This window comes from Colias croceus, chromosome 15 (assembly GCF_905220415.1).
Source record: "Colias croceus chromosome 15, ilColCroc2.1".
NCBI lineage: Eukaryota > Metazoa > Arthropoda > Insecta > Lepidoptera > Pieridae > Colias > Colias croceus.
This window is the reverse complement of record NC_059551.1, coordinates 2,079,328-2,105,266: the sequence shown is the minus strand read 5'-3', so window position 1 is coordinate 2,105,266 and position 25,939 is coordinate 2,079,328. Positions and strand designations below refer to the sequence as shown.

Here is a 25,939-nt window from a genome sequence, read left to right as displayed (position 1 = left end):
ACTATTTTTATATACTGTATGTTTCAGAATAAGAATTCTAGTATTTTTAATTGTCTTAAATTAATTAAAAAATTAAATAAAATTAATATTTTCGTGAAACCTTTAGTGCAAAATGAATCGTGTTCAATGACACGCAGAACCGAAAGGATGCGTTCAAGTTTATTATATAAAGTAAAACTATATTATAATGATGAACAACTTTATTTTGGTAATTGACAAAGGTATTTGATTTTTAACAATAAAATTAATCTTACAGAATTTAAATTTAAGTTGTATTAAATGGAAATGATCCACTGACTATCAAATAACTTTTTAAAAATTAATAATATTGAACGCATTGACAATCAGTGGACAGTGGTTAAAAGTGGCGCCACCTTCATTCAAAGTTATGTTAATTGTTAGTACTAAAATTTTGTATTCGTAGTGCTGGATGGAGAATCACATTTATTCGTATTTTCCATGAATATATCCTCTTAAAATATTGAATATTTCTGATAGGTGAGAAAAATGCATTAATAATTAATAAAAGCGGTATGAGATTTCGTATAGTGATATGACTTATGACTTTAATCTTGACCTAAAATGTTGGTAATGTCAAAGCCCGGTTTTACTCGCGTTTTCTCATTCACTTTACAATAACTTGTTGTAAATATGCCATCGATATCTAACACATAACATTATACACTAAGCCACCACGTTATGACTCAAAGATTACGATAAAAACATTGTTTCGCAGTACAAAATTTACAATGTCGAGTGTCGTTCAACTTGGAGATTAGACTGAAATCTGCAAAATGCTGAAATTTATCTCATTGTTATCTGTTTTTGTTATCATTCGATCTCCATCATCTGATTTTACCTTACTAGATGATATTTGGTACTTTGTAATGTGGACCAAGCATGTTTTGTTTATTCAGAAAGGTTGGTTTTACAGTCTTTGTTAAATATAAATACAATTGTCATTAAAAGTAAGTCGTAAATAGTGTGAGTGTGCCAATCGTAGATTATTTGCGAATTGTATACATAATTTATTAATCTTATATTACATCATAGACAAGGTCCTAGTTCAAATGATGTCAACAATGTGGTGATAACCATATTTTTGTAACCTCTCTTAGGCACAGCAACTTGATAAATAGGGATTTTAAGATAAGCGGTCTTTCAAAAATTGCTTTATTTTATTTGGAATTCTTAAATTTTATTAATATTTTACATTTTCATTAAAATTGTTAATGAATTGAAACAAACCTTTCCTATAAATTATATTTAATAAATAAATATTACTAATTATACTGACTCGTAACTATTAATATGTTCATAATTATCAATTAGTTTAAAACAGATGAATGGAAAATAGATATTTGTTGTAAAAGAAATGTTATTTTAATTGTTTAATAATAATGTTTTCTAATTAGATTTTTGATTTCAATATTGAATGAATACTAGTAAAACCAATCTTAAATAAACTATCCTAAAACTGCAACTGCAAAAAATCCAATATTATATTGTAACCATGCAACATTATAATGTTCATAATTAAAAGTAAACAGTGTACATAAAGGCCATAGTTACAAAACAATACATAATGTGAAGACTTCTAAACTCCACGTACGATGTCATCGTGGATTATATGTTTATAGATTTAGACTGAAGCATCATGTGGGCAATTCTAAATATATCCACTCACAATGCCGACACATTTGTGCACAGTACTGTTTGATACAAGAGAAAACTGAGTGCATTATTTGTTATTTTGTGCAATAACAAAGACTTTTTGAAACTATTTTCGGGACCAAATGACTTGTATTTCGTTGAAAATGACAATTGGTAGTGTGGTGTGTTGTTTGTGTGATGTTTGGATTTAAAAACCTATTTAATAAGGTAGGGTTTTAATTTTTTTTGTGTATTTAGACAGATGTGTGTCAATAACTCAATTGTTGTAGGTAGAATGTGTTGTGTTAAAGTTGCTCATTCACTCATACAAAGACCTACAAAAAAGTGAAGAAGTAATGTGTCACTATACAAATTTATGAAAATGTACTTGAATATTTTTTCTTATTGATTGGAAGTAGAAGTTGTAGGATTTCTAACAATTACAATCAAAAAATGGTTCTTAATATATAATCTTTGAACATGTCTTTCAGTTACATACTTACAGTTTTGTTTAGTTAATTTCAATATTTCACAAGCTAAAAAACTTGTGAAATATCCTCAATCTACATATATTTTGTATCAACTATGTGTAATATTTAATTAATTTATTAGACCAGCAAGTGTTCAACCAGGCTTGTCAAAAAATTATTTATAAAAAAATATTCTTTATTAAACTCCGCTAATTCTTCTACCATTAAACTTCACATCAACCCCATCAATAAATACTTAATAGTAGATCAAATAAAATTACCAATTAATTACCTAACCACCAAGTGATATATATACCTGTGTACACTCGCACTTATCAATAGTCTATGCTGTTGAACATATTGTAACATATAAGCGAGCGTTGTTTATAATTTCGGTCAGTGTTGCTGGCGGGTCGGCGAGATGCACACAGCGAGCGCAGAGGGACAGTACCGGGGGACGAATGGCGCCGCGCTCGGGCGGGATAAGGTGGCCATATTGGACGCTGGCTCGCAGTATGGGAAGGTACTTATTTACTATCTTTATATTTGCTAGCTTTATAATAGTGACTAGCTTTCAGTTCTACAGTTAAGTTGAGTCTAAAATTTAATGAAATTGTGTACTAAACAATAAAACATTCCTCTAAAAGCAAGTTATCAATTGGTGAAAACAGAATAAAAGTTGGTGTAGTAGTTTAAGAGTTTATTGTGAACTGACACACAGATGCAGTGGAGGACTTTGTAGGTATTCTAAGAAGTGATTTATAAGTGTGTGGTGCTTGATAGCAATGGTCAAGGATGAAGGATGTTTTCACTGATGATATATTTTTAATTGATGCAAACATAAGATGTAAACAAAAATAAATTGTGATCGTCCAGGTCCATTGTAAAAGTTACTAAAACGAACAATTAATTTTTTTTGCCATTTTTATTAGATTTTTTTTGCAGTTTGAAATAAATATTTAATTTAATAAACTCGTAATTGAATATCACACTTGGCATAGGCACAAATTCAAATTGAGCTAGTAATAAGTTTACCCAATTTTGCAAAGGACATTGAGCGTATACGAAAATTAACTCTTGTAACATAAAAAAAAAACAGGAATCTCCTATTTATGTTGATATCTCAACATTTCACCATCTGCACTAATATTGTTAAATAAATTAATTAGTTGTAGCATCTCATATAAGATATTCTTTTTTTTTTTCTATAGGATTCATATTCATTTAAAAACTAATAAAGTCAACACAATGAAGAATAATTTTTAAAGCGTGATATTATATTAAAATTAATTTATCTTATAAGTGGGTCAGATTACAGCAAAATCTCGGATTCAAATAAGTTTATCATGACCCTTATGAACCCAAACTCTTATGTATTATTATATTATGTGTTCACTATTCAAGTACAAGTTCAGTATCTCTAAATTAATCTTCATTTTTTTTGTAATATTTCTTATCATTGGTATTCTAATATTGGTAAAATTGTGATAAAATACAAGTTATTTTAAGTTTTTTTTTCAGAAAACTAACATTTTTTAACCGACTTCATTGATGTTAGTTAACTTACTACTGTACTTGTTACTCACTATAATTATTAAGCTACTAAATTAATTAAAAAAAGAACGATTGGGGGAAACTGTAAGCCAAATTATGTATGTTATATATGTTATATATATATATTTTTATTTTAAATCCATGGCAATAGAAAAACTATTGCAAATCGACTTTTCTAATACCTAAAAAGCGTGCTAAGTTTAAACAAGTTTTAATTACATTCAGTTGCTCCTATTAATTATGGAAACGAGTTTCGTGTGTGTTACACGTATCAAAAAATATACTTAACGATTTATTTCCTGACGTGATTGATAAGTTTCTAAACGTTCAATTAGTGCTCTTGTGTTGTGTAATTGAATCGATGCGTAGCGTAGGTCGCGACTTATGAAATATGATACGTACGCGTAGGTAGTTTAAGGGTTGATTAGTGTATAAAAATAAACATAATTCCGTAAAGAAAAACGTACGAAAACATATTATAGCCCTGAAAGTTTGTGAGAATGGATAGATATTTGCTACTCGTTCACGTAAAGTAGCTGTTTGAATTCGAACAGAGATAAGAATTCAGTCTGGATCAGCACATACTGGCTATTTTTTACCAGAGTAACATGTGACTGAAATCGCAGGTGGGCATAAATTCAAAGATTAATGCAAAAAAAGCTCTTTGACTATAATTTTAATGGGCATGACATGACATCAAAAAAACAAAAAAGAGGACTTCTCTATAAAAATATAGGCAATTCCATGTCGTTAGTTTAGAACGCTTTAATCTGCTGGTTTGAATAAGAAAATATTATTGAGTAAATAGTCTATTTATTGAATAGTCTATAGTTCTATACACCAAGTATTAGGAAAAACGGTGAATTTATATCAAACGAACACAGAGCTAGAGCAAGAGCATTCTACACTACAATAATTTGACATAGTGCGATTAGACTGAGTATTCGCTCGTTTGATGAAAATGCACCGTTATAAAAACTACGTTGTTTTACACACAATAATTTCATAAGTTTAAGCGTATTTTTAAACCATTCACAGGTGATAGACCGCCGCGTGCGCGAGCTATGCGTGGAATCGGACATACTCCCGCTGGACACGCCGGCCTACCACCTGAAGGAGGCCGGCTACCGCGCGATCATCATATCGGGCGGGCCCAACTCGGTGTACGCGGAGGATGCGCCGAGATATGACGCGGATATATTCAAAATTGGATTGCCGGTTTTAGGTGGGTTCATATCTAGAGAGATTATAATAAAATTGTTTTTAAAGTTATAGAAGTTCCAGGTATTTAAAGGTCAGATAATCACCGGACTCTTGTAAGAAAAGCAGCGAGACGTAATCAGTTTGTTGCCGTTTAAAACATAATATAGTTGGTGCTGACACTTTTTTGGTTGACCCACATGGGGACCCGCATATTGCATCTAAAAGAATTATAGTATAAACATTGATAGTATATTTCTTTCGACTTCTCTCCTATGTTTTGTATTTGACAATGCATCACAGAGAAGTCAAGAAAATAATTGATGTAAATTTTGAGTTGCTTAAATGTCCTTTTTATCGCAGCATTTTTTTCATCAACGTGTTTAAAATTGTTCTTTCAGGAATATGCTACGGTATGCAAATGCTGAATAAGGAGTTTGGTGGTTCCGTGCTACGCAAGGAAGCTCGAGAGGATGGACAGTACGAGGTGGAGGTGGAAACCACATGCCCATTGTTCAAGTAAGTAATATGTACATACATTAAAATACTTTAATTATAGCTTTAAATAAAAGAACATTATTGTTAATATTTTTTAGATAATTGCTAAAATTAAGAACCTGAAACAAATAAACTGATAACTTTATAAAGAGACAAACATAGTTTTGTGGATCGAGAGATCTTTTAGCAGTTGAGTTTCTTGATTTTATAAAAATACAAGCTGTCCCAGCAAATGTTGTTCTTACTTATCACTTGACATGGGGTATGAAAAATAAATGTTGTCCGAATGTTACAAAATAAATGTAACCTACCTACCCAATATGCACATAAAATTTCATAAGAATCGGTCGAGTCGTTCGTCGTAGTCCGAGGAGTTTAACTTCAAACTAGATGTTTTTCTATGTTTTTTCTCAATATCAATAAACATTTCACAGCCGCTTAGAAAAACTCCAGCCAGTTCTTCTAACTCACGGGGACAGCGTGCAAAAGGTCGGCGATCGGTTCCGCGTTGGCGCACAGTCGTCGAACCACTTGATTGCGGCGATATACAATGAGCAGATGCGACTGTATGGTGTACAGTTTCATCCGGAGGTAAATTTTATTGGAATAATATAAAAACCCATTTTTATAAGTAACATTTTGCTAAAAACTATAAAAGATATGAAGACAACTAAACTCACAATCGTCAAAAAAGTATGACATAGTAACAAGTAAACTAAGGTCGTCAATAATGTTCCGAGTGTTGTGTAATACGTTCATTCAAATTTACACCTTATGTCGTGGTAATAAGGTTTAAAGTCTATTGTATTAACTTATTTATTACTTATAAGAAAACTCTGCCTATAGACGCGTAGGCAGAGTTTTGCTTCAGACAAAATTTTGAGTAAGTCTAAATTTTGAGTAATGTTATTTGGATATTTAGCTATACATTTTATTAATTAGATATTTTTTCTTCTTGTCTTTTTCTTATAAAAACCCATTATTCAGGTGGATCTAACGCCCAAAGGCAAGCAGATGCTGTCGAACTTTTTATTCGACATAGCGGGCTTGTCGCGCACGTTCACGCTTCGCTCGCGTCGCGACGCGTGCGTGCAGTACATACGCGATACTGTTGGCGATAATAAAGTGCTTGTAAGTATATAATTTATGATAACCTAGATCTTATTTTGAACAATTACATTTATTTGATTTTTTTATTATTAATTATACATAATATTTTTATAATTCCTATTCATAAATATACCTGTCATGTTACAATTATTGCAATTCTTCGAAAGTAGTTTTGAAGTCGTAGAGAAATAAGAAATTGATCATAAAATGTTTTTATAATATAAACTAAGTCATCACATCACACAGTACATATAAAACAAAGTCGCTTTCTCTGTCCCTATGTCCCTTTGTATGCTTAAATCTTTAAAACTAACAAACGGATTTTGATGCGGTTTTTTTTATAGATAGTGATTCAAGAGGAAGGTTTTTGTATATAATTTATTAGGTTCTAGACAAAGCGAGCGAAGCCGCGGGCGGTAAGCTAGTAAATTATAAGCTTAAATTTTTTAATATCATCAAAATCGTTTCCTATGTATTTAGGTGATTGAGTAATAATATTTTTTTGACGATTTTAATCGTTTTTGGTTTATCTCTTACTCAGGTTTTAGTAAGTGGCGGTGTGGATTCGACGGTATGCGCTGCGTTGTTGAGAACCGCCCTAAGAGAGGATCAGGTTATCGCTCTGCACATTGATAATGGTAATTGTTATATTTTATAACTACCCTCCATAAAATAATTATTTATTTATATAAAGTTTTGGTATTTGATATTTTTTTTCATTAAGTGAATTCATTATATTATGAATTCTTATAACTAGCCTTTGGTAGTGAGAAAATTATTTATTGAAATTGAACATACATATTATGTAAAAATTTAAAATATAATGATCTACTACAGGTTTCATGCGTAAAAACGAAAGTGCCAAAGTCGAGAGGTGTCTTCGCGAGCTCGGAGTCCGTTTACACGTCATAAATGCGGGTCATCAGGTAAGTTTGTAATAAATATTCTTATGTGTAAGTGTGTGTGTGTATGTAATTTTAAAATTCTTAAAAATCTCAAATCGTTTTTCTTTAGTTTTTCATGAATTCATGATATCATTATTTATCATTTGTCTAGTTAAAGATATCAAGGTTAAATGTAGTAAATTGTTTATGTCCTATCCTAATATTATAAAAGCGAAATATCGTAAGGATGGATATGGTATGCTGCAAATACTACTGAAACGATTACAATTAAATTTAGCACACATATAGAGGGTACCTTGTATTAGCACATAGCATATGTTTTATCCCGGAAATCCCACGGGAACGGGAACTATGCGGGTTTTTCTTTGAAAACGCGAGCGATAGGAAATCTAGTATTATATAATATTGTTAGACATAACTTTTGATTTAATATGTTTGTGGATGAATGTATAGTAGAGCCATTTTAATAGGCAACATTTGACAGTTCAACAAAATTCAACAACGTAACCTAGTAACGACGACATAGAATAACATAATATTTCGTTTTGTTAGAACTGCACATTTGCTTAACTTTTTTCAATTATGATTACATATTTATAATAATAATGACCGATACAAGTAATTTTAAGATTTCATTTTACTGATAAACCATACTAAACATAATAAACAATTTCTGAATTGAAGAACTGACGCGACGTCGCTACAATTTTGTGTCAATAAACCTTTTTTCTTTTTAAATACCAGAGACGTTACTCTAAAAATCGAAATCTGACATCTAGAATCGAATGCATTGATTACTTGTGAATAAAAATCATCATAAATTAATAAATTCGATTTACAAATGTTTCAAATCCGTATCGATTGATTCACTTTAATCGATGTTTTTAAGCAGGTTACCTCTCTTCGAAGATAAAATTGATAGACGTCAAATGTTGCCTATTAAATTGGCTCGACTATAGTTGTCATTATTTCATGTCTGAACAGGCTTAGCTGTCGAATACTATAAAAAGCCGCTTTCCTTTGACTCGTGGCGCATTCGTACGAATCGTGCCTAGGGGCTCGGACGTTGTTTATACGACGTTCGACCCAACTACCCTCACTTTGCTAATAGTCGTTGACTTGCTGCGTTTTGGTATCAACTACCTACATCAATTAGGTAGCTGTGTAGAATCGCAGTACATTCTTATTACATTCAAACTAATATTTAACCCGGCCTCGCGTGTTATTTCTTATAATATGATTATTTGCGCAGTTCCGGCAAGGCAGCACGTCGGTGCGCGAGGCGGGCGGGCGCACGCGGCACACGCCGCTGCTGTGCCAGACCACCGCGCCCGAGGACAAGCGCAAGATCATCGGCGACGTGTTCATGCGCGTGGCGGAGCAGGCCGTGCGCGACCTGCTCAACGTGCAGTGAGTGCCGAGCTTTATCTACATTTTGAATTTGGAATGTGGAGTTTTGCTTTTTTGTAACTGGCCAGGAATTTGGGATGTTTGAGTTTTTGTAACTGGCCAGTTATGCTGTATGTTCAGTGAGTGCAGGGGGATTTGAATTTGGAATGTTTGAGTTTTGCTTGTTGTTTGTAATTGGCCTGTTCGTTTTTGATGGTGGATGTGATGGTGAACGCGCCACGCGTTTATGTTTGATTTTGGAATGATTGGTTTTGTATTTTTTTTGTAACTGGCCAGTTGATGTTGATTATTATTTTTTAGAACTTATTGTTTTGTTGTTTTCAATGAACCAGTGGAGTATGGCGAATGAGTAGTGAGTGAAGAGCTTTATGAGTTGAGGATTTGGAATGTTAAGTTAGTAACTGGCCATTTGTTAATTATGGTGAATGTGCACTGAGCAAGGAGTGCTGTGATAGTTTGGAACGTTAAGTTTAATTTTTTACATGTGTTTTTCTCAGAGAGGACCAAGTCCTCCTCGGGCAGGGTACTCTACGACCGGATCTAATCGAGTCCGCGTCATCGATGGCGTCCAACAACGCGGCCACAATCAAGACGCACCACAACGACACGGAGCTGGTGCGGGCGTTACGTGCCCGTGGTAGGGTTGTGGAGCCCCTCAAGGACTTCCACAAGGACGAGGTGAGCACATTGCATAGTTTTGTATTATTTAGGAAGGATGTTATATGGTTAGGTTTGTTTAATGGGCACCCTGTGTATGGCTGTTGAAGAGTGAACAGTCTATTTAGCTGTAAGGAGCTGTTTTTGTAAGGAGCATTGCGTAGATAATGCCACATATTAAACAGCTTAATGTTTAACAACCCTTTATAACATTAAACAAGAAGAAACAACTTCCAAAGTGCAACAATACAGTCATAAAAACCATTTTCATCCAGTTAAAAGGCTTAATAAATAAATAAATAAGTAAATTAACTTTCATAGGTGCGCATCCTGGGTGCAGAACTAGGCTTGCCCACGGCGCTGGTAGAAAGGCAGCCGTTCCCCGGGCCCGGGCTGGCCGTGCGCGTGCTGTGCCAGGACGAGCCCTACGCGGACCGGGACTTCGCTGAGACGCAGGTATGGGGTAGTTTAATCCATATTAATATTATAAATGCAAAAGTAACTCTGTCTGTCTGTTACTCAATCACGCCTAAACTACTGAACCAATTTTCATGAAATTTGATATGGAGATATTTTGATACCCGAGAAAGGACATAGGATACTTTTTATCCCGGGAAAATGACGAAATCCCGGAAATTCCACCGGAACCGGAACTATGCGGGTTTTTCTTTGACTGTGCGGGCGAAGCCGCGGGTGGAGACCTAGTAAAATATAAATTTCAATGTTGAAAACAAAACGTAGGTGTTTTAGAATTATTTTGTAGGTGAGGTAGGTTGCAATATATTTTCTGTATGACAGTGTAGAGCAAAGAGTAAAGTAATATAAGGGGAAAAGAGAGCCCTCTTGGGGATTTTTTGGCATACAAATTGAAAGCGCCATCTGTACTTTGTAACCAGAAACTAATGCATACTATATTCATACCTACCTATAGTATGTGTAGCACCATACTTATAGATTTTGAAATAATTAAGTCTATTTTTAATTCCGGCCACTAAACTGACCCTTAAGCCCACGAAGTAGAGGGTTTAATTGTCAAGAAGGGTTCCGGAATTAAATAACAGACAAAACTACTTCAAGTTAATAAACAAAATTAAAAAGTTAAGAAAATAATTTCTCAATGATGTTATTTTATTACTTTCTTGTAATAAGTAAATACTTGAAGTAATAAGTAAGTCTGCGAAATTGTATTTAAACAATAGTTCATCAACTCATCACTGAGAAAAGTAAATAAAAGATCTTTTTAGTTTTCATTTTTTATTCTTGTAATGCCGGTATTTATTAAAATATAATTGGGCAGCAAGTTTCGTCTCATCATCACCAGTATACTTAATTTTGCCGCCTAAAATCCGATTCACCGACCTACACCAACTATATATTAAAACATTTATAGTTGTGTTTATAAAACACTTTTTCAAGTTGTCTTTATGTATGGTACATTTAAATGAAAAATCTATCAATATATCAACTAACGCAATAATGTTAAACTTTATATTTTTTCTTGACATGTTGCTCTTTAGGAATGTCACGGCTATGGTTTGTATCTCCTGAAAATATTTTTCTATTTCCTCATTAGGATAACAAAGCCACTTTTTGTTTTGATATTCTTTTGCTTTTATGAAAGAATTTTTTTCATTGGATGCTGTGTTGTCCAATAAATTTTTTCTGCATTGTTGACAATTTTTTACAACATTAGTTAAACATTTTTTCAGGACCCAGCCACAAACATAGTTTCTTTGGCCAGAATCTGCTGCGATAGGCTGTTCGAGGCAAATTTCTTTGTTGAAATTTATTTCTTGTTCCTCGGGAACATCAGGGGATTCAGGGGCTTCGATTTTTTCCCTTATAAAAAATTCTAAGGTTTGGAGACACTCATTAACGTCCTCTTCGCAGTTAGCCCCTTTTGAGTGCGGCGTGCTATAATTATTTAACATAAGTGCTTTATATGCCCCCTCAAATGCAACAGAGTTAGGTGCTACATTTCTTGCCCCATAACTCCTGATGTTCCCGAAGAAATTCTCTAATGGGTCCTGATTAAAATTTCTGGTCAACATGGCATCCAATTTATATTTACCAGACAATAATTTCCAAAGAGCCTCCATGCCTTCAATTGTTTTAATAAAATTTGTAATTGATGGTACAGTAGTTTCGGCTTTGTGGATTTTATCGGCAACATTAAGTTTTTTAATAAATTTAACAGTTCTTAAAACTTCTTTCGCTTTTTTCCACAAGTTATGATGAGGCGATGACTGCTTTACAGGCCCTTTATAAATTTTGCCATTTGGCGAAATTGTCATTGTGCTCCCATTTAGAGTGTCAAATAAATTGTCTAATAATAAAGTTAAATCTATAATCTGCCGACAATCTTCCGAGAGAGCTCCTCGGGCTGTTAAATGCTCAGCCACAACAGCCATACTGTGACTGAAAATTTGTGTTGCGTGTTTCACTCGCATTTTATTAATTTTTTCTGGGTTGACGTGCTCCTCTGTTACTTTATCTAAAAGTCGAAGCTCTCCGTAAGACTTGTCGGCAGCGTATACCATTTGGAAGTATTCCCATTTTACAATTTTTTGTGTATTATTTACGGTGTAAATAAGGTCCTTCGTCAAAAGATTATTCCTTACACCCTTTATTAAATGGGGTACGTCATATAAAGGAATAATCTTTTGACCTGCTATATGCATGAGCTCATTGCGCCACACTTTGCCGTTCCGCAAATACATAGCCCGGCTTTCCTGGACCAATTCAGTGATGGCACCGACATTTACAGTGCTTTGGTCACAAACTGTGTTGATAATGATGAGGCCCGATTCTACGGCGTGTTTGACAACAGTTTTTATTAATTTTTTTAGACCAATTTTGTCTAACGCATTAGTAAAATAATAAGCCACGGGTTGTTTAAAATTGCGTTTCACACCCTTCACCATAAACACAAGCGCATGATTAGCGAATCGTTCCTTTTTATTATTTGCAAAACCTTGCATCTCATCTTTCTGTGCACTATAAGATATATTTGGTGTCAGAGACACTTCATCAAAGATGAGGCTGCATAGACGATCGGGTGCGTCTTTTTCTGCCATGGTTTTTTTTATCTTTTCAAAGATTATGGGATTGATACCAGTGGTCAATTTAATTTGGCCTAGTAAACGTTTCATAGCCTTTATTGACGGCAAACAAAAATAGCTACACAAATGTTTGTATGCCTTTGGACTCTTTTTGTAAAGAGATAATGACAATATTTTGTCATCAATTGTGAAGCGTCTACCTTTCGGTTTCTTTTTTGACTGCAGCTGCATGTGAAGAAATATCTGAGCGGGTCTTTGCAATCGTTTTATAACTCTTTGGAAAGAGACATCTTCAGAAAACTTTTGCGCCGTTTCTAAACGTAGCTTAAATGAAGCTCCTTTTTTACGCAATCGACATATTTCAGACCGCAGGCGACTAATTTCGAGTCGATTTGTTTCTGCTGGCACACGGTACATGGATTTTCGTTTTTGAACATCTGAAAAGTGATAAATTACATGTTACATAGATAGCAGAAAAATACATGACTCGAATAAATGTTTTTGAATTAAAATTTTTGTATACAGGATTGTAGTGTGTCAAGCGTTAATCCCTGCCTACCCTCGATGAGACAACATTGTACGCATATGTTTGTAGTTCGTAAACAGCAATTATAGCACATTGGGAGCTATGGGTGGGTAGATAAATTGATGCAGACAATTATGAGAAAAACAATATACCTTTAAATATCTTTCGATTTGAGTTCACGCAGTAATTGTGCTCCCTTGTTATTGCCGATGCGATAATACCAGCGTAGCTTTTATCTGAAAAATATATAAAATAACATTCGAATTAATATCTATACTAATATTTAAAAGACAAAAGATTTTTTTTTTTGGATTTTTGTATTGAATAAACTCAAAAACTATAATATAAAGACTGATTTAAAAAATTCTTCCACATGTGATTCTAGAAACCTGCATTATCAGCGTGTTAACATAGGATATGTCGACAACCCGTACGAAGACGGGGCGGACTAGCTTCTCCGCAAGTTTCCCACTTTAAGCTTTTATAGGTACAATCAGCATCTATCTAAATATATTATTTTATTTTATTAAGTAAAATAAAATTATATATTTAGATAGATGCTGATATAAGAATATATAAGAATAAAGTGACTCATTGGGTATCAACGCACAGCCCAAACTTCTAAACGTAGGCACTTGAAATTTGGAAGGGATGTACTAAGAAAGAAATCCCAGGGAATGGGAATTAGCGGGAAAAACTTTTTGTATGGAAAATCTAAACCTCATCATTACCAAACCGTTAGACTCTTGAAATTTGGCATACAGGTAACTTAGTAAACTTAAAGCTTAGTTACAAGAGGATATAGCAAAATTCCCTCATGAACGGGAGTTAGCGGGAAAACACATTTGTATGAAAAGCTAGAATTAAATATTAGGGACTAGGAGCTATAAAAGCTTTACAAATTCATACCTGTAGTAACAGGAATAGAAGAGCAGGGTTGATTCCCAGTGGCGACAGTGCTAGGGATATTCGGCGGAGTATCAGATGGTCCTGAAATAACAAATGAAATTATAATACATTCATTTCATTTCATTTCATAATACAATGAAATGAAATACAATTGATACAACTGAAATTAGACAAATGTACGGATGGTTTTTTTTATATTTTATTTTTTAGATATTTGTATTTTAAAATTAATACCTGTAGTAGGAAGAGAAGAGCAGGATTGATTCTCAGTGGCGACTCTGGTGGTGCTAGGGATATTCTGCATAGTATAAGATGATCCTGAAATAACAATTAAAAATTTGTCTCTGTGGTTTAGGTGTGAAAAGTTAACAGACAGAAAAACATTTTCCTTGATTTCGTTTGAAATGCTCATTGCCAGCTATAACATTACTTGACATTGGCAGAAATAAAACCTTTAATAGGAGCAAAATTTCAGAACCAAATTATTTTTTCTTGGTAAATTATCATAAAATATCCCCTTTTATTTCATTATAAAAATAAAAACAAAATATCAAACAATACCTACTATTATTATTGTGGTTTACATGTGGCAAGTTTTTACTTTAATTTTAAATGGAATCTCATATTTATAAACTCACCGTGCAAATGCAGAGTTGGTACAGCCAATGCATTTAAGCGTTTGTTGCGGTTTCTGTGATCATTGATGAAATGAATATCACATATCATCTTCCTTTTATAAAATTGATAATCTGAAGATGTTTCCAGTTTCCCTCCAACAAGATTTACCCAAATTCTGAAACGTTCAGGAAATTTGTCTGGGTTTGGAAAGTGATGCATAACAACTCCTGAAAAATGTTAATTACCAAAATTAATTAAGAACAACATAAGGTGGAATGTAGTTTCCGCTATCCTATTTGTAAACAGTAAAATATAAAATATCTTGTTAGATCATCTGATTTTAAGGATCTCCTACCGAGAGCATGAGTAGATAGATACTAACTCAATGGTCCAAGATCCCAGAGCCTTAAGACACAACTTATTTTCTAAAGCATATAAGTTTTGGTTCACAGTAGTAGAGCACTATATATGCATTTTAGATCGAGTGAGACATCCATGGTAACTTGGTACACTTTCTTAAACTCGTAATCTATTACATATCTAGTATGTTAGTTTATTCTCCCCTATATATATATATATACAATATACTAAATTATTTTTAAAATGATAATTTTTACTTTAATTATAAATTTTATCTTAATCAAATAGATATTATGTACATTATACATATTAAAAGCAGTAAGTATTTTTCAAATATTAAGATATTTAATCTGAAGCGCATGCTCATGTGCTCTCGCGGTCATACTAATGGTTGAGTAAATTTGGTGTTTAGGGGATGTTTGGTCATTGCAATTTGTCTGACTGTTAGTAACAAATGGCTGTCACATTAGAGCTCACCAGTAACTTTTAACTGACTTTACTATAGATTTGATTTTTTTTTTGGCGCGTTTGACATTCATTTGAACCAGCCAAGGTTATTAATGCCCAGAAAGTTACAATAGAGGGGATGATATTCCCAATGGTAGGTTTGATTGAACTTATTAAGGAGAGTAAGGAACATCACAAGAGTCATTTAAAATAGGTAAGTACCTAGTTCCATTAATGGGGCCTGTAGGACTACCAAACTGACATTTTACTACCACGCCTATGATAATGCCTACTTGTATACTCACCACTTTTTGAAAGTCAAAGATATGGTATGAAAGGCAATACAAAGGTACTTACCGGGTGTATACTTGCATCCAAAAGAACAAAGATGAGGCATCGTAATGAGGCTGGTAACAGCAGAAAACACAACACAGATTTATTTAGCGTCCTTTTCGCAACAAATACAACATAAATAGCGTCCCTTTTCGCACCAAATAACGTAAATTGTAGCGTCCTTTCTCGCAAAAACTACCACTATAACTGCTTTAAGCCGAATCGTCAATGCGACACAAGAAACTGTATTCCGGAACAGCACTACACCAGGAGCGAGGAGCAAGCTCAACTCAGCGTCACGTATGATAAAAGCACTTAATCCAAGAAATACACACCGAATAGCAATCAAAATGCGTACACGCAAGACCACAAGACACGGCAGGCAGCCATTTTGTGTGATCTATCAAGTTATCAACGTAAAACACTGGTGCTGCCATGCTCTAATAAAATGAATTCCCCAATTCTGTTAATGCGTTAGAATGAATTAACGGCTGTGATCCAAAAAATTATAGTAACAGTCACTTATTAAACTAAAAATAAAAGTAATTAGTTAATTGATACACTTAAAATCGTTATTTAAATATTTATTATCGTTATTTAAATTCACATGACAGGTTATTTATTCCCATTATTGAAGCAGTTCTTTAGATCTGCAACACCAGGATTGTTTCATTCATTTTCTAGGACAGCGACATCTATTGTGATATTAGTCATTTAGCAAGACAGGAAGTATTTCTAGTTACAAGTAAAAGATGGCACCTCTATCTTTGCGATCTTGGTAGATCAAGGGCACTGTCCCCCCGCTGGTGTAGAGTGATAACACTTAACATATTATTATGTAAATGTTAAGCTGATTGTTTATGATAATTGTGCCTAATAATTACGTTAAAAAATAAGCTATTCTCGTTTTTGTCGATTCATTTTTATGACATATGTTTTCTGCATATACAAGCATAAAGTGAAGTCCCATGTCCCCAAGTGGGGTAAGGGGCAGATGCATTATACATCTGTTTCACTGATCGATTTTCTTTAGGGACAAGTAGGTGATCAGCCTTCTGTGTCATGCCAGACCGAGACATTTTTTTTTCTTCGTCTCCACCGGGAATCGAACCCAGGACCCCTCGGTGCTACGCTCACGCGTCAACCACTGTACCGAGGAGGCGGTCACTTGGTAACATAGTGTTAGATAAATTAGTAGTTCATTAACTATCATACAAACATGGTATTGATCTTTTCACCAGGTGATAGTGAAGATAATGGTCGAGTACGCGTCCATGTGCGTCAAGTGCCACGCGCTGCTCGGGCGCGTGACGAACGCGACGACGGCCACCGAGCAGGCGGAGCTGCGCCGCATCTCGTCCACCGGCCCGCTGGTGGCCACGCTGCTGCCCGTGCGCTCCGTCGGCGTGCAAGGTGCGTGCGCCCCGCGCGGCGGTCGCGCACCGACTGACGGGTGACGCGACACGCGCGTGCTGGATGACGTCACGAGTGTTCTTTTTTTTTTGTTGACGGCCAGTAAACATTTTGAACGTGATGTTCGATCCGATGATATGATACCTTTTTTTGTTGACGGGCTGTTATAATATAAAATACTAGCTGTGCCGCGCGGTTTAATCCGCGTGGCTGCGCTCCTGTTGGTCTTAGCGTGATAATATAGTGTGATATTATAGTGATAGTAATATAGTGTAGTGATGATATATACTCGTGGATAATGTAGCTTTCGAATGGTGAAAGAATTTTTAAAATCGGTCCAGTAGTTTATGAGCCCATTCATTACAATCAAACAAACAAACAAACAAAGGTTTCCTCTTTATAATATTAGTGTAGATGACTGTAATGCGCGTTCGATAGTCAAATGATACCGTTTTTTTATAGGCTATCAGTAACAAATAAAAATGCGCGTAATAAGCATCGTGCAATTATTTTCCTTGTGAATTGATGGCTAGATTTTGGTTGTGACTTGTGACTTTCGCATATCAAAGGTTGCATCATTGCGTGCATGTATGATGCATGTAAGATAGGTGCAAAAATTATTAAAAAAAAAAAAAAATTATGCAAACAAAGTTGTACAGACACAACAACAATGATATTACAAAGCAGAAATAATTAAATCTATGTTATATTCAGGTGACGGTCGCACGTACAGCTACGCAGTGGCGCTGTCTACGGAGCGCTACCCGCCCGACTGGAAGGACATGCAGTACTTAGCGCGGATCATACCGCGCGTCTGCCACAATGTTAACAGGTATATAATAATATACATTTATTTGATACTAGCTTTCCGCCTGCAGCTTCGCCCGCGTTTTCAAAGAAAATCTCGCATATTTCCCGCTCCCGTGGGATTTCCGCGATAAAACCTATCCTACGTCTTAATCCAAGTCACCTTCTATATGTGTGCTAAATTTCATTGTAATCGGTTCAGTAGTATTTGCGTGAAAGAGTAACAACACACACACACAGCCATCCTCACATAAAGAACAGATTTTTGTTATTCCATTATTAAGTTTAAACCGACATCTTTCGTATCGTAGTAATAAACTAAATTTTTCAAATACATATGCTTTTAATGTTAAAAATTAAAAAAGACATTCATTTGCTAATTCAAGTTAGTTAACTCAATACGGATTTGTTGAATAAGTCGCGATAAATTATTATAAATAGACTTTTAAGTAAAAGTATATTTTAATTTCGATTAAGAAAATTATTCATATTTGTATTTTTTTTTGTGTAAAGGGTGTGCTACGCGTTCGGCGGTCTGATAAAGGAACAGATAACGGACATAACGCCGACTTTCCTCACGCAGCAAGTCATATCGACGATACGGCAGGCGGACGATTTGGCTACACAGGTATTGAATACGAATTTATAAAAATATATAATAGAAAAAAAAAACTTTTAAAAACTTTTGTCCTAATTTCTTATCAAATTAGAAATTCGATTTCGAATAGATTTGATTTTTTCATTTCTTTTTTTGTAAAAATAGTTTTTCCTTCTTTTACTACATTCTCTTATGTAGTTCTTAATTGATATGCTAGTTTTCCTCTCTTAGGGTGCATTTCCACCAATAATGTGCGAGGAATGTGTTTGTAAATAACCAATCATTTAGTTTGAAGCGTTCAGTGTTTGAAGTGATGCTATTGGTTATTTACAAACACATTCCTCGCTACACATTCTCGCATATTATTGGTGAATAAGCACCGTAAATCAAATTACGCGGGTGTTAGTATAATAAAATTACGCAGATGAGTATAACAAATTACGCTGGTGTTAGTACAACTACGGAGGTGTTAGTATAAAAACTTACGCAGGTGTTAGTATAACAACTTTCGCAGGTGTTAGTATAACAACTTACGCGGGTGTTAGTATGACAACTTACGCAGGTGTTAGTATAACAAATTACGCGGGTGTTAGTATAACAACTTTAGCAGGCGTTAGTATAACAATGTACGCAGGTGTTAGTATAACAATGTACGCAGGTGTTAGTATAACAATGTACGCAGGTGTTGTTAGTATAACAACTTAAGCAGGTGTTGTTAGTATAACAACTTAAGCAGGTGTTAGTATAACAATGTACGCAGGTGTTAGTATAACGAATTACGCTGGTGTTAGTATAACGAATTACGCGGGTGTTAGTATAATTTACGCAGGTGTTAGTATATTACACTTATATAATATATACTATACTATATATTAGTATTGTTGTCAAGTGTCTCAATCTCTCTAATCCCTTCCAGGTGTTAGTGTCGAGCGGTTACGCGGCGCGCATAGCGCAGATGCCGGTGGTGCTGATCCCGGTGCACTTCGACCGCGACGCGGCCGTGCGCGCGCCGTCCTGCCAGCGCTCGCTCGTGCTGCGCCCGTTCCTCACCGCCGACTTCATGACCGGCGTGCCCGCGCTGCCCGGCTCCGACGTGATGCCGCAGGACGTGAGTTGTGGACAGACAGACATACAAACAGGCAATACACACACACACACACACACACATATGTAGCGACAGCTCGCTCTGAATTGCGCAAGCGAATTAGGGAAGCGCTTCCCTATTACCAATAAAAAAAAAGCGAAATGTTTTCGCTACTAATCTAATCGGCTAATAGGCATGACGACAGTATCCATAAATGATCGTATAAATGTTTTTAAGGGAAAATGTGTAATAAATAAATTAAATATAGTGACTTAGAAATCTTAAAAACATTTAAGATTAATGAGATTATCAATAAAATAAAACATTGAAATTCTGCAGTTCGCCATTTTGACTAAAACACGCGTGACGTCACACTTAAGTAAACAACTCACGTCAGATGTGTTTTGTTGTTATGAATATGTTGAGAATACGCATTTTTATTTATTTTCTATTGTTTCACGTATGCTTTATAGGCTCAGAACAGAAATATAATTGCGAATTCACGAATAACTGGTTCGGGGTTCTCCGCGCCAACTTTATATAATCATTTCCTATTATTTTCTCGCTTGAAATAATTAGTAACACATTTTTGAGCATTATTTTTATGTGGATTCACACTGCAATACTGCACACCACTTATAAACTTTGAAATTCGTTTCTATAACACATATTAAATAAATATTTTTTTAATTTTCTTCGTAATGCGTACAAATAATTACGTATTTACTAAAGAGTGACGTCACGCCTACGCCATGACACCTGCGAGCTGTTTTGGCACAGTTAATAAATATTTTTTGAAAAATGGCTTTTATCTTCGTTAAATTTAATTATATTACCGAAATATAGGGTTTTTCTTGAATAGTAAACGCATACACACATTATGGAAGTGGATTTCAAAATCTTTCGTCATGCCTATTGAGTAGACTGGTCAAGGCTCCCTTTTTTAATGGAGGAATTCCATCTTCTTTCTTCCACACATACACAGGTCCCCCACACACATACACACAAATAACGATGGTACAAAATACCATCAAAATACCCAGTGCAATTTTTTTGTGTGTGATTTTTACGTATGTTATATATATTATATATTTTAGATGAATGAGGATAATACAATGAAAACGAACAAAAAAAAAAACAAATTGTTTAACTACCTTCAAGAAACTACATTTAATCAATAATTTTCACGAACATTATACTTAGTTATTAAAATGATATTTTGTATGTGCAGGTGGTGGACAGAATGCGCAAGGAGCTGGTGAGCGTGCCAGGCATATCGCGGGTGCTGTACGACCTCACGCCCAAGCCGCCGGCCACCACCGAGTGGGAATGATCGCCTCAATGCCTTCCTTTTATATATATTTTTTTACTCAAGCACCCACGGCAGCGGTCCCATATTTTGTTATTCTGTTATACAGATAGTACCAAATGAAACATACATTTTGTATGTTAACGGTTCATGTTGAATTTGTTAGTGTTATAACTTTATCCTTTAGCGCAGTCAATTGGACATGTGACGCTAGTGCGTAGACAAATTGTTCTGTGTTATTGATGTACATAATAAAGTAACTGCATGTAGAGCCGCATACTAAATGTTATAAAATCAGCCTGACTACAGCAGCTCCTAAAATGTTTATAGACGATTCCGTTGTTCTAATTAAATGTTTATAGACAACTGTAATCGGGTTTTAAACAAATTATGTGAATCGCAAAGTATTTGTTTGCACGGTGTCATTCTGAATGTTGTTAAGAAAAACCGTGTATTAATATTTGATGGAGGTTAATTTTTTTTTGTTATTATTGTCAATTGAGTTATCGAATGGGACCACTGCCAATAATGAATTTGTAAATAAATTGGTGAACGGATACGCGCGTATATTTAGCTCCACTGTTTTGTAACGTTGTAGTATAATTACTATCGAAGGCTGTGTAAAATATAAAGCCAACAGATATTTGCACTCCAAATATAAATCTTGTATGAAATCAGACGCATTGTTTTATGGAATGGTTCAGTGTTATTGACTGGAGGTTTCATAATAAAAATTATATTATTGCTTTATTTTCACCTGGCTTTTTATTTATACCTTGTTCACAATTTTATTTGATATTTATAAAAATTATGATTATTCAGACACAACAAACTACAACATATATTTTAAGAAAACAATTCTGTGTGAAACAAAACTTTAAAAGCAGACTTGGAAGTATCATATTTGTGCACATTATTATGTCTTTAAACTTAATTGAATACTTATTGTAAGTATAATAAATACAGAAAACATTCCTCAAGCACTACACAAACAAATCAAATTCATATAATTTAATCATTAGCTGTCAGGAACAAGTAAATTTATATTCTTCCCTGCAGTAACTTGTCCTCCAATAAATGTCTCTTCCTCCCCACGAAGGGAGAGGCCCTCGGTAATCGTAACATTCTTTTCTCTTAACATTGGCGCCTTTTCCCATCTTGATCCATTGCAATTTTTGCAAGAATGTAGTGGTAACAATTCTAATGAAACTGTTCTGTTCTTACAATCTGCACATTTGAAGAACCTTTTAAATGTGTCTAGTACTTTGAGGGGATGCCGTTCATCTTTACATATCTGTGCCGCTGAAAATGCTGTATATTTACATTTCACACATCTGACCGCCTTACACGCTATTTTAAATGTATTCAACATTTTCTCCTCCATGGCTTCTTTCTTTTCTAATTTATTGAAGTATTTCTCTTGTTCATCATCTTCATGTTGTTTTATTAAATTTTCATGAGCCGAAGTAGCCTCTAAAATCTTTTTAAATCTTTCTGACATTACTTGTTTACCATTATCTGGCTTAGAGACTACTTTTACAATAGGTTTTCCGATTTTAGCTTTTTTACAACTATTTTCATCAGTATCTGATTGGGTTAATAGTTTTTCTAGGGCTCTTTTTTTACCAGCTTCTGTTCCTTTAATATTGTTCGGGTCTATTTTCTCAATGCCACCTTCTTGTTGAATTAATCTTAATGCTTTAAGCTTTGCTTTCTCAACAGAGCGCTGTCTATAAGATATATTTAGATCAATTACGCCACCTCCCTTTAATCCAAAACCTTTGCCTAATGTGGGAGAATTGGCCACTTTTTGAGCTAGAGTTTGATTACTACTTGGGCTCTGATTCAAATTATTAAGTCTCTCTGCATCACTAACTTTTTGTATTTTAGGACTATGTAAAAGTCCTTTTTGGTTCTGAATAATGCCTGTTCCACAGGGTGCTTTATTTGTCATTAATGTATCATTTTCTGATTTGAAATAGTCACTCAAAGACATAAGTCTATTTTGATCTCTGTCTTTTACTGGTTTACTGTTACCTGAAGGTAATGCTGAATATGCTTTGCCGCCATAAATAAATGTGTCCTTTCCAAACACTTTATTTTGGAGATTAATTAGTCCTTTACCCATAGTGGATGATTGCAGTTCTTGTCTCCTTGAGAACTTTTGATATTCTTGTTTGATATGATAAATACAGTGTTCACCTTGACTTATATTCACAAATGCAGTACATGGTTCTCCATTTTTCTTTTTACTTTTACAAATACCTAAATCTTTAGATTGACCGAGAATCATAACTTTTTCTGAGTTATCTACACTGAGGCAAGCTTGATCTTTACTGTTTTCGGATCTGTCAAGAACGTTGGGATTTAAGACAGCAACAACTGTTCCTTCAGAAGATTTCCACAAATCATTGTAAGCTTTGCGGAATAAAAACATTGAAACTGTCTTTAAATCGTCTTTCATGTCACTTAAGGTCCAAATGATAAATTGATTACCTTTCTGAGATTTTTTTGTAGCACTTTTTTTGACAATAACTCCAGCAATCACCCAATCTTTAGAAAGGTCTTCGTTTTCAACATATCGTTTCACCCGTAGCATGTTAACAGCTTCTCTGCCTTGCATCCGATCCAATAGTGCTGAGCTTGAAATGAGAGGCTTAGTTATCCGAATTCCAAATATGGGATCCGTAAAAACATCACCAGGCAATTTTTTTTTACTTTCTGGAACCCCAAAGAATTGCTTATTGCTTTGTTCACTGGAGCTTTCAGGTGTTTTTTTAAAAGAGGACTGTTTAGCTACTTTTAATTCAATATTCGTTTGCCGTAATCTACTTTCAAATTCAATTCTTCTGTCAATTTGCTCGTGTTCTTTATGATCTAAAGATTTCTTTACCAACGCACCATATTGGCTATATTTCCTTTCTGTATAATTTCGTTTTTCCTCGTCGTCTGAAGAATCCGTGTCACCATTATGTATTACTGACGATTCGACAGCATTACTCTCGTCCACCTTCTCATTCGAAGTATTTTTAAAGATGTCAACTTCTTTTATATTTGATTCATTTACATTTTTAGCACAACTTTCTTCGTTCAGGTCAGCACTTAATAGTTCTTCCAATTGTGCGAGTTCATCGTTAGTATCCATTGTTAATAATATTCCTGAAGCCCTATGCGCTTAAAACTATAATTTATAAAGTAGAGTTAGTGCTGTTTCTTGTTTCTTGAGGGAAATAAAACCACAGAACACTATTACTCCTAGCGGAGTGTGTGTGAATAAATAATATATATAGTGTGAATAAAACTTCCTCCATACATGAAAACTGAAAAGGCGCGAAAAGCGTATATTTGTTGACAAATGACAGCTGATCGACACAACATCAAACGCCTTTCAAACGCACATCGATTCCTGTCTATGTTAAGCTATGCAGCGTCGTGTTGAAATTATCCAATTAAAAAATTGTCATGTACGGTATTAATTTTATTTATAGAATACTTTAGTAACATACAACATAAAATGTTAATTAGACGAAAAATTTAGTTGACTTAATTTTACTGTAAAACATTTTAGTCTTTGGTTACAAGTTTAGGCAACTGTTGTAGTTTATTGTTTTGAATTTTTTAACTTTGTCTATCTACATTTTTCGTTGAATTTCATTCCTAAATGATAAAAGCTATTTAAATAAAGATTGTAAAAAAGTTATTGAGATTGTTTTACGATAATAAGAGCAATGCAAAGTAAATGTTATCAGTACCTATTTAGATTTTTCACAGAACAGTAAGAACATAATAGAAGTGCTATAATGTCATCATTAGTATGAAAACCAGTGTCGCCAAACCCACACATTTAAACCGATAGTTATACAGTACACTACAAGTAAACTATGCCTTTGATTGGACAGCTTAATTTGAGTAAAAACTGACTTAGGTTATAAATTCAGCATTTCAATATGTACCCTAACGAACCAAGTTACGGTTTATTTTAGTATAACATCCCTAGGTATATTAGCTGTTTTGTTTCTCTTTGCTCAGAAATTCCAAATTCGAAAACATTCAGCTATTCCACAACAGATGGCGTTGGTTTTCAATACATATAACTTTGAACCTCTACACATAAAGATAAGGTTGAAATTTGTGTCACTCTAAATTAATGACATTAACTTGACATTAACCTGATGCTATGCTCTAAGGGATGTCAGCCTTGTTATCGATAATTCACAAATAAATATATTTTTGTGCATTTTTTTTTCTTTCTATTATATGAGTATAGGATAATGTGTCACATTTTGGAGTATGTTTATTACTACTAAGTACGTCTTTTCATATTATTATATTTAAATAAAAAATGGAATAGAATAGTATAAATCTATATTTACAAAACAAACAGAAAATATACATTATTTTAAATCTTGGAACTGCCGTAGGTTTGATGTATCGGTGGCCTTTGTTAGACTGCTTATTGCTGTTCGGCATCCAGTTAACTCGTCACGTTGCATTTATTATCCATTTCTCTTTTAAATTAGGCTCTTTCGAAAATCTATAAATAAATAGGACAAATGAAAGCTAAGGAAAAATAGAATAAAATTTAATATTTAAAATGTTTGTCATTTCTAAAGTATCGATACTGTCGATATGCGCCACATGCATCACTAATCCGACATTCGTTTGTTTATTTCAATAATATTCCAGAAAGTCTTGTTTGCTGTTCAATCTATATTAGTACTTATTTCTGATGGATTAAGGTTCATTTTGACTTAATATTTTTATAAATTTTTGACAAATTACGACAAGCGAAGTTGTAACATAAAATATATTTAAAATAAATTAAAATAAGACTTACCGATGGTATGAAATGCCTCGATTGCTGATATTATTTCGTCTGCTATCATTTTTCCACTCTAATACCGAACAACACGCTCTAAATAATGAATAAATATGGAAATAAGGTTTGACAGTTGACAACCGACTCGAATATTTTTCTGCGCACAACTGAGAGCGAGTTAGGTGATCTTACCTTAC

At 34.2% G+C, this 25,939-nt stretch overlaps 2 protein-coding genes across 3 annotated transcripts; one reads left to right on the top strand and one right to left on the bottom strand.

Moving 5' to 3' along the window:
• Positions 1 to 370: 370 nt before the first annotated feature.
• Positions 371 to 21,679, top strand: LOC123697683 (GMP synthase [glutamine-hydrolyzing]). 2 transcript variants are annotated; one of them, XM_045644207.1, is made up of 16 exons: positions 371 to 498; positions 2,524 to 2,646; positions 4,716 to 4,902; positions 5,279 to 5,396; positions 5,810 to 5,966; positions 6,363 to 6,506; positions 7,027 to 7,123; positions 7,323 to 7,411; positions 8,643 to 8,800; positions 9,298 to 9,478; positions 9,779 to 9,913; positions 16,954 to 17,125; positions 17,840 to 17,957; positions 18,446 to 18,560; positions 19,447 to 19,638; positions 20,846 to 21,679. In XM_045644207.1, exons 2-16 carry the CDS (start codon positions 2,545 to 2,547, stop codon positions 20,945 to 20,947), a joined length of 2,067 nt encoding a protein of 688 aa, XP_045500163.1. In that variant the 5' UTR covers positions 371 to 498; positions 2,524 to 2,544; the 3' UTR covers positions 20,948 to 21,679. The 2 variants fall into 2 exon arrangements, with proteins under 2 accessions (XP_045500163.1, XP_045500162.1); XM_045644206.1 differs by lacking the exon at positions 371 to 498 and adding an exon at positions 1,654 to 1,881.
• A 43-nt stretch (positions 21,680 to 21,722) lies between these two features.
• On the bottom strand, positions 21,723 to 24,271 carry LOC123697682 (protein MCM10 homolog). Its single transcript, XM_045644205.1, has 2 exons — positions 24,226 to 24,271; positions 21,723 to 24,160 (listed from the first exon to the last, which is right to left on the bottom strand). The coding sequence occupies exon 2, from the start codon at positions 24,066 to 24,068 to the stop codon at positions 21,942 to 21,944; it is 2,127 nt and encodes a 708-aa protein (XP_045500161.1). The 5' UTR covers positions 24,069 to 24,160; positions 24,226 to 24,271; the 3' UTR covers positions 21,723 to 21,941.
• Positions 24,272 to 25,939: the final 1,668 nt, after the last annotated feature.

Bases quoted from the DNA above. Each gene is read 5' to 3' on its own strand.
- LOC123697683 (XM_045644206.1), top strand. From the start codon at position 1,852: ATGTTTGGATTTAAAAACCTATTTAATAAG. The intron at 5,397-5,809 runs GTAAGTAATATG...AACATTTCACAG, and splicing joins ACCACATGCCCATTGTTCAA to CCGCTTAGAAAAACTCCAGC. The intron at 7,412-8,642 runs GTAAGTTTGTAA...TTATTTGCGCAG, and splicing joins TCATAAATGCGGGTCATCAG to TTCCGGCAAGGCAGCACGTC.
- LOC123697682 (XM_045644205.1), bottom strand. From the start codon at position 24,068: ATGGATACTAACGATGAACTCGCACAATTGGAAGAACTATTAAGTGCT.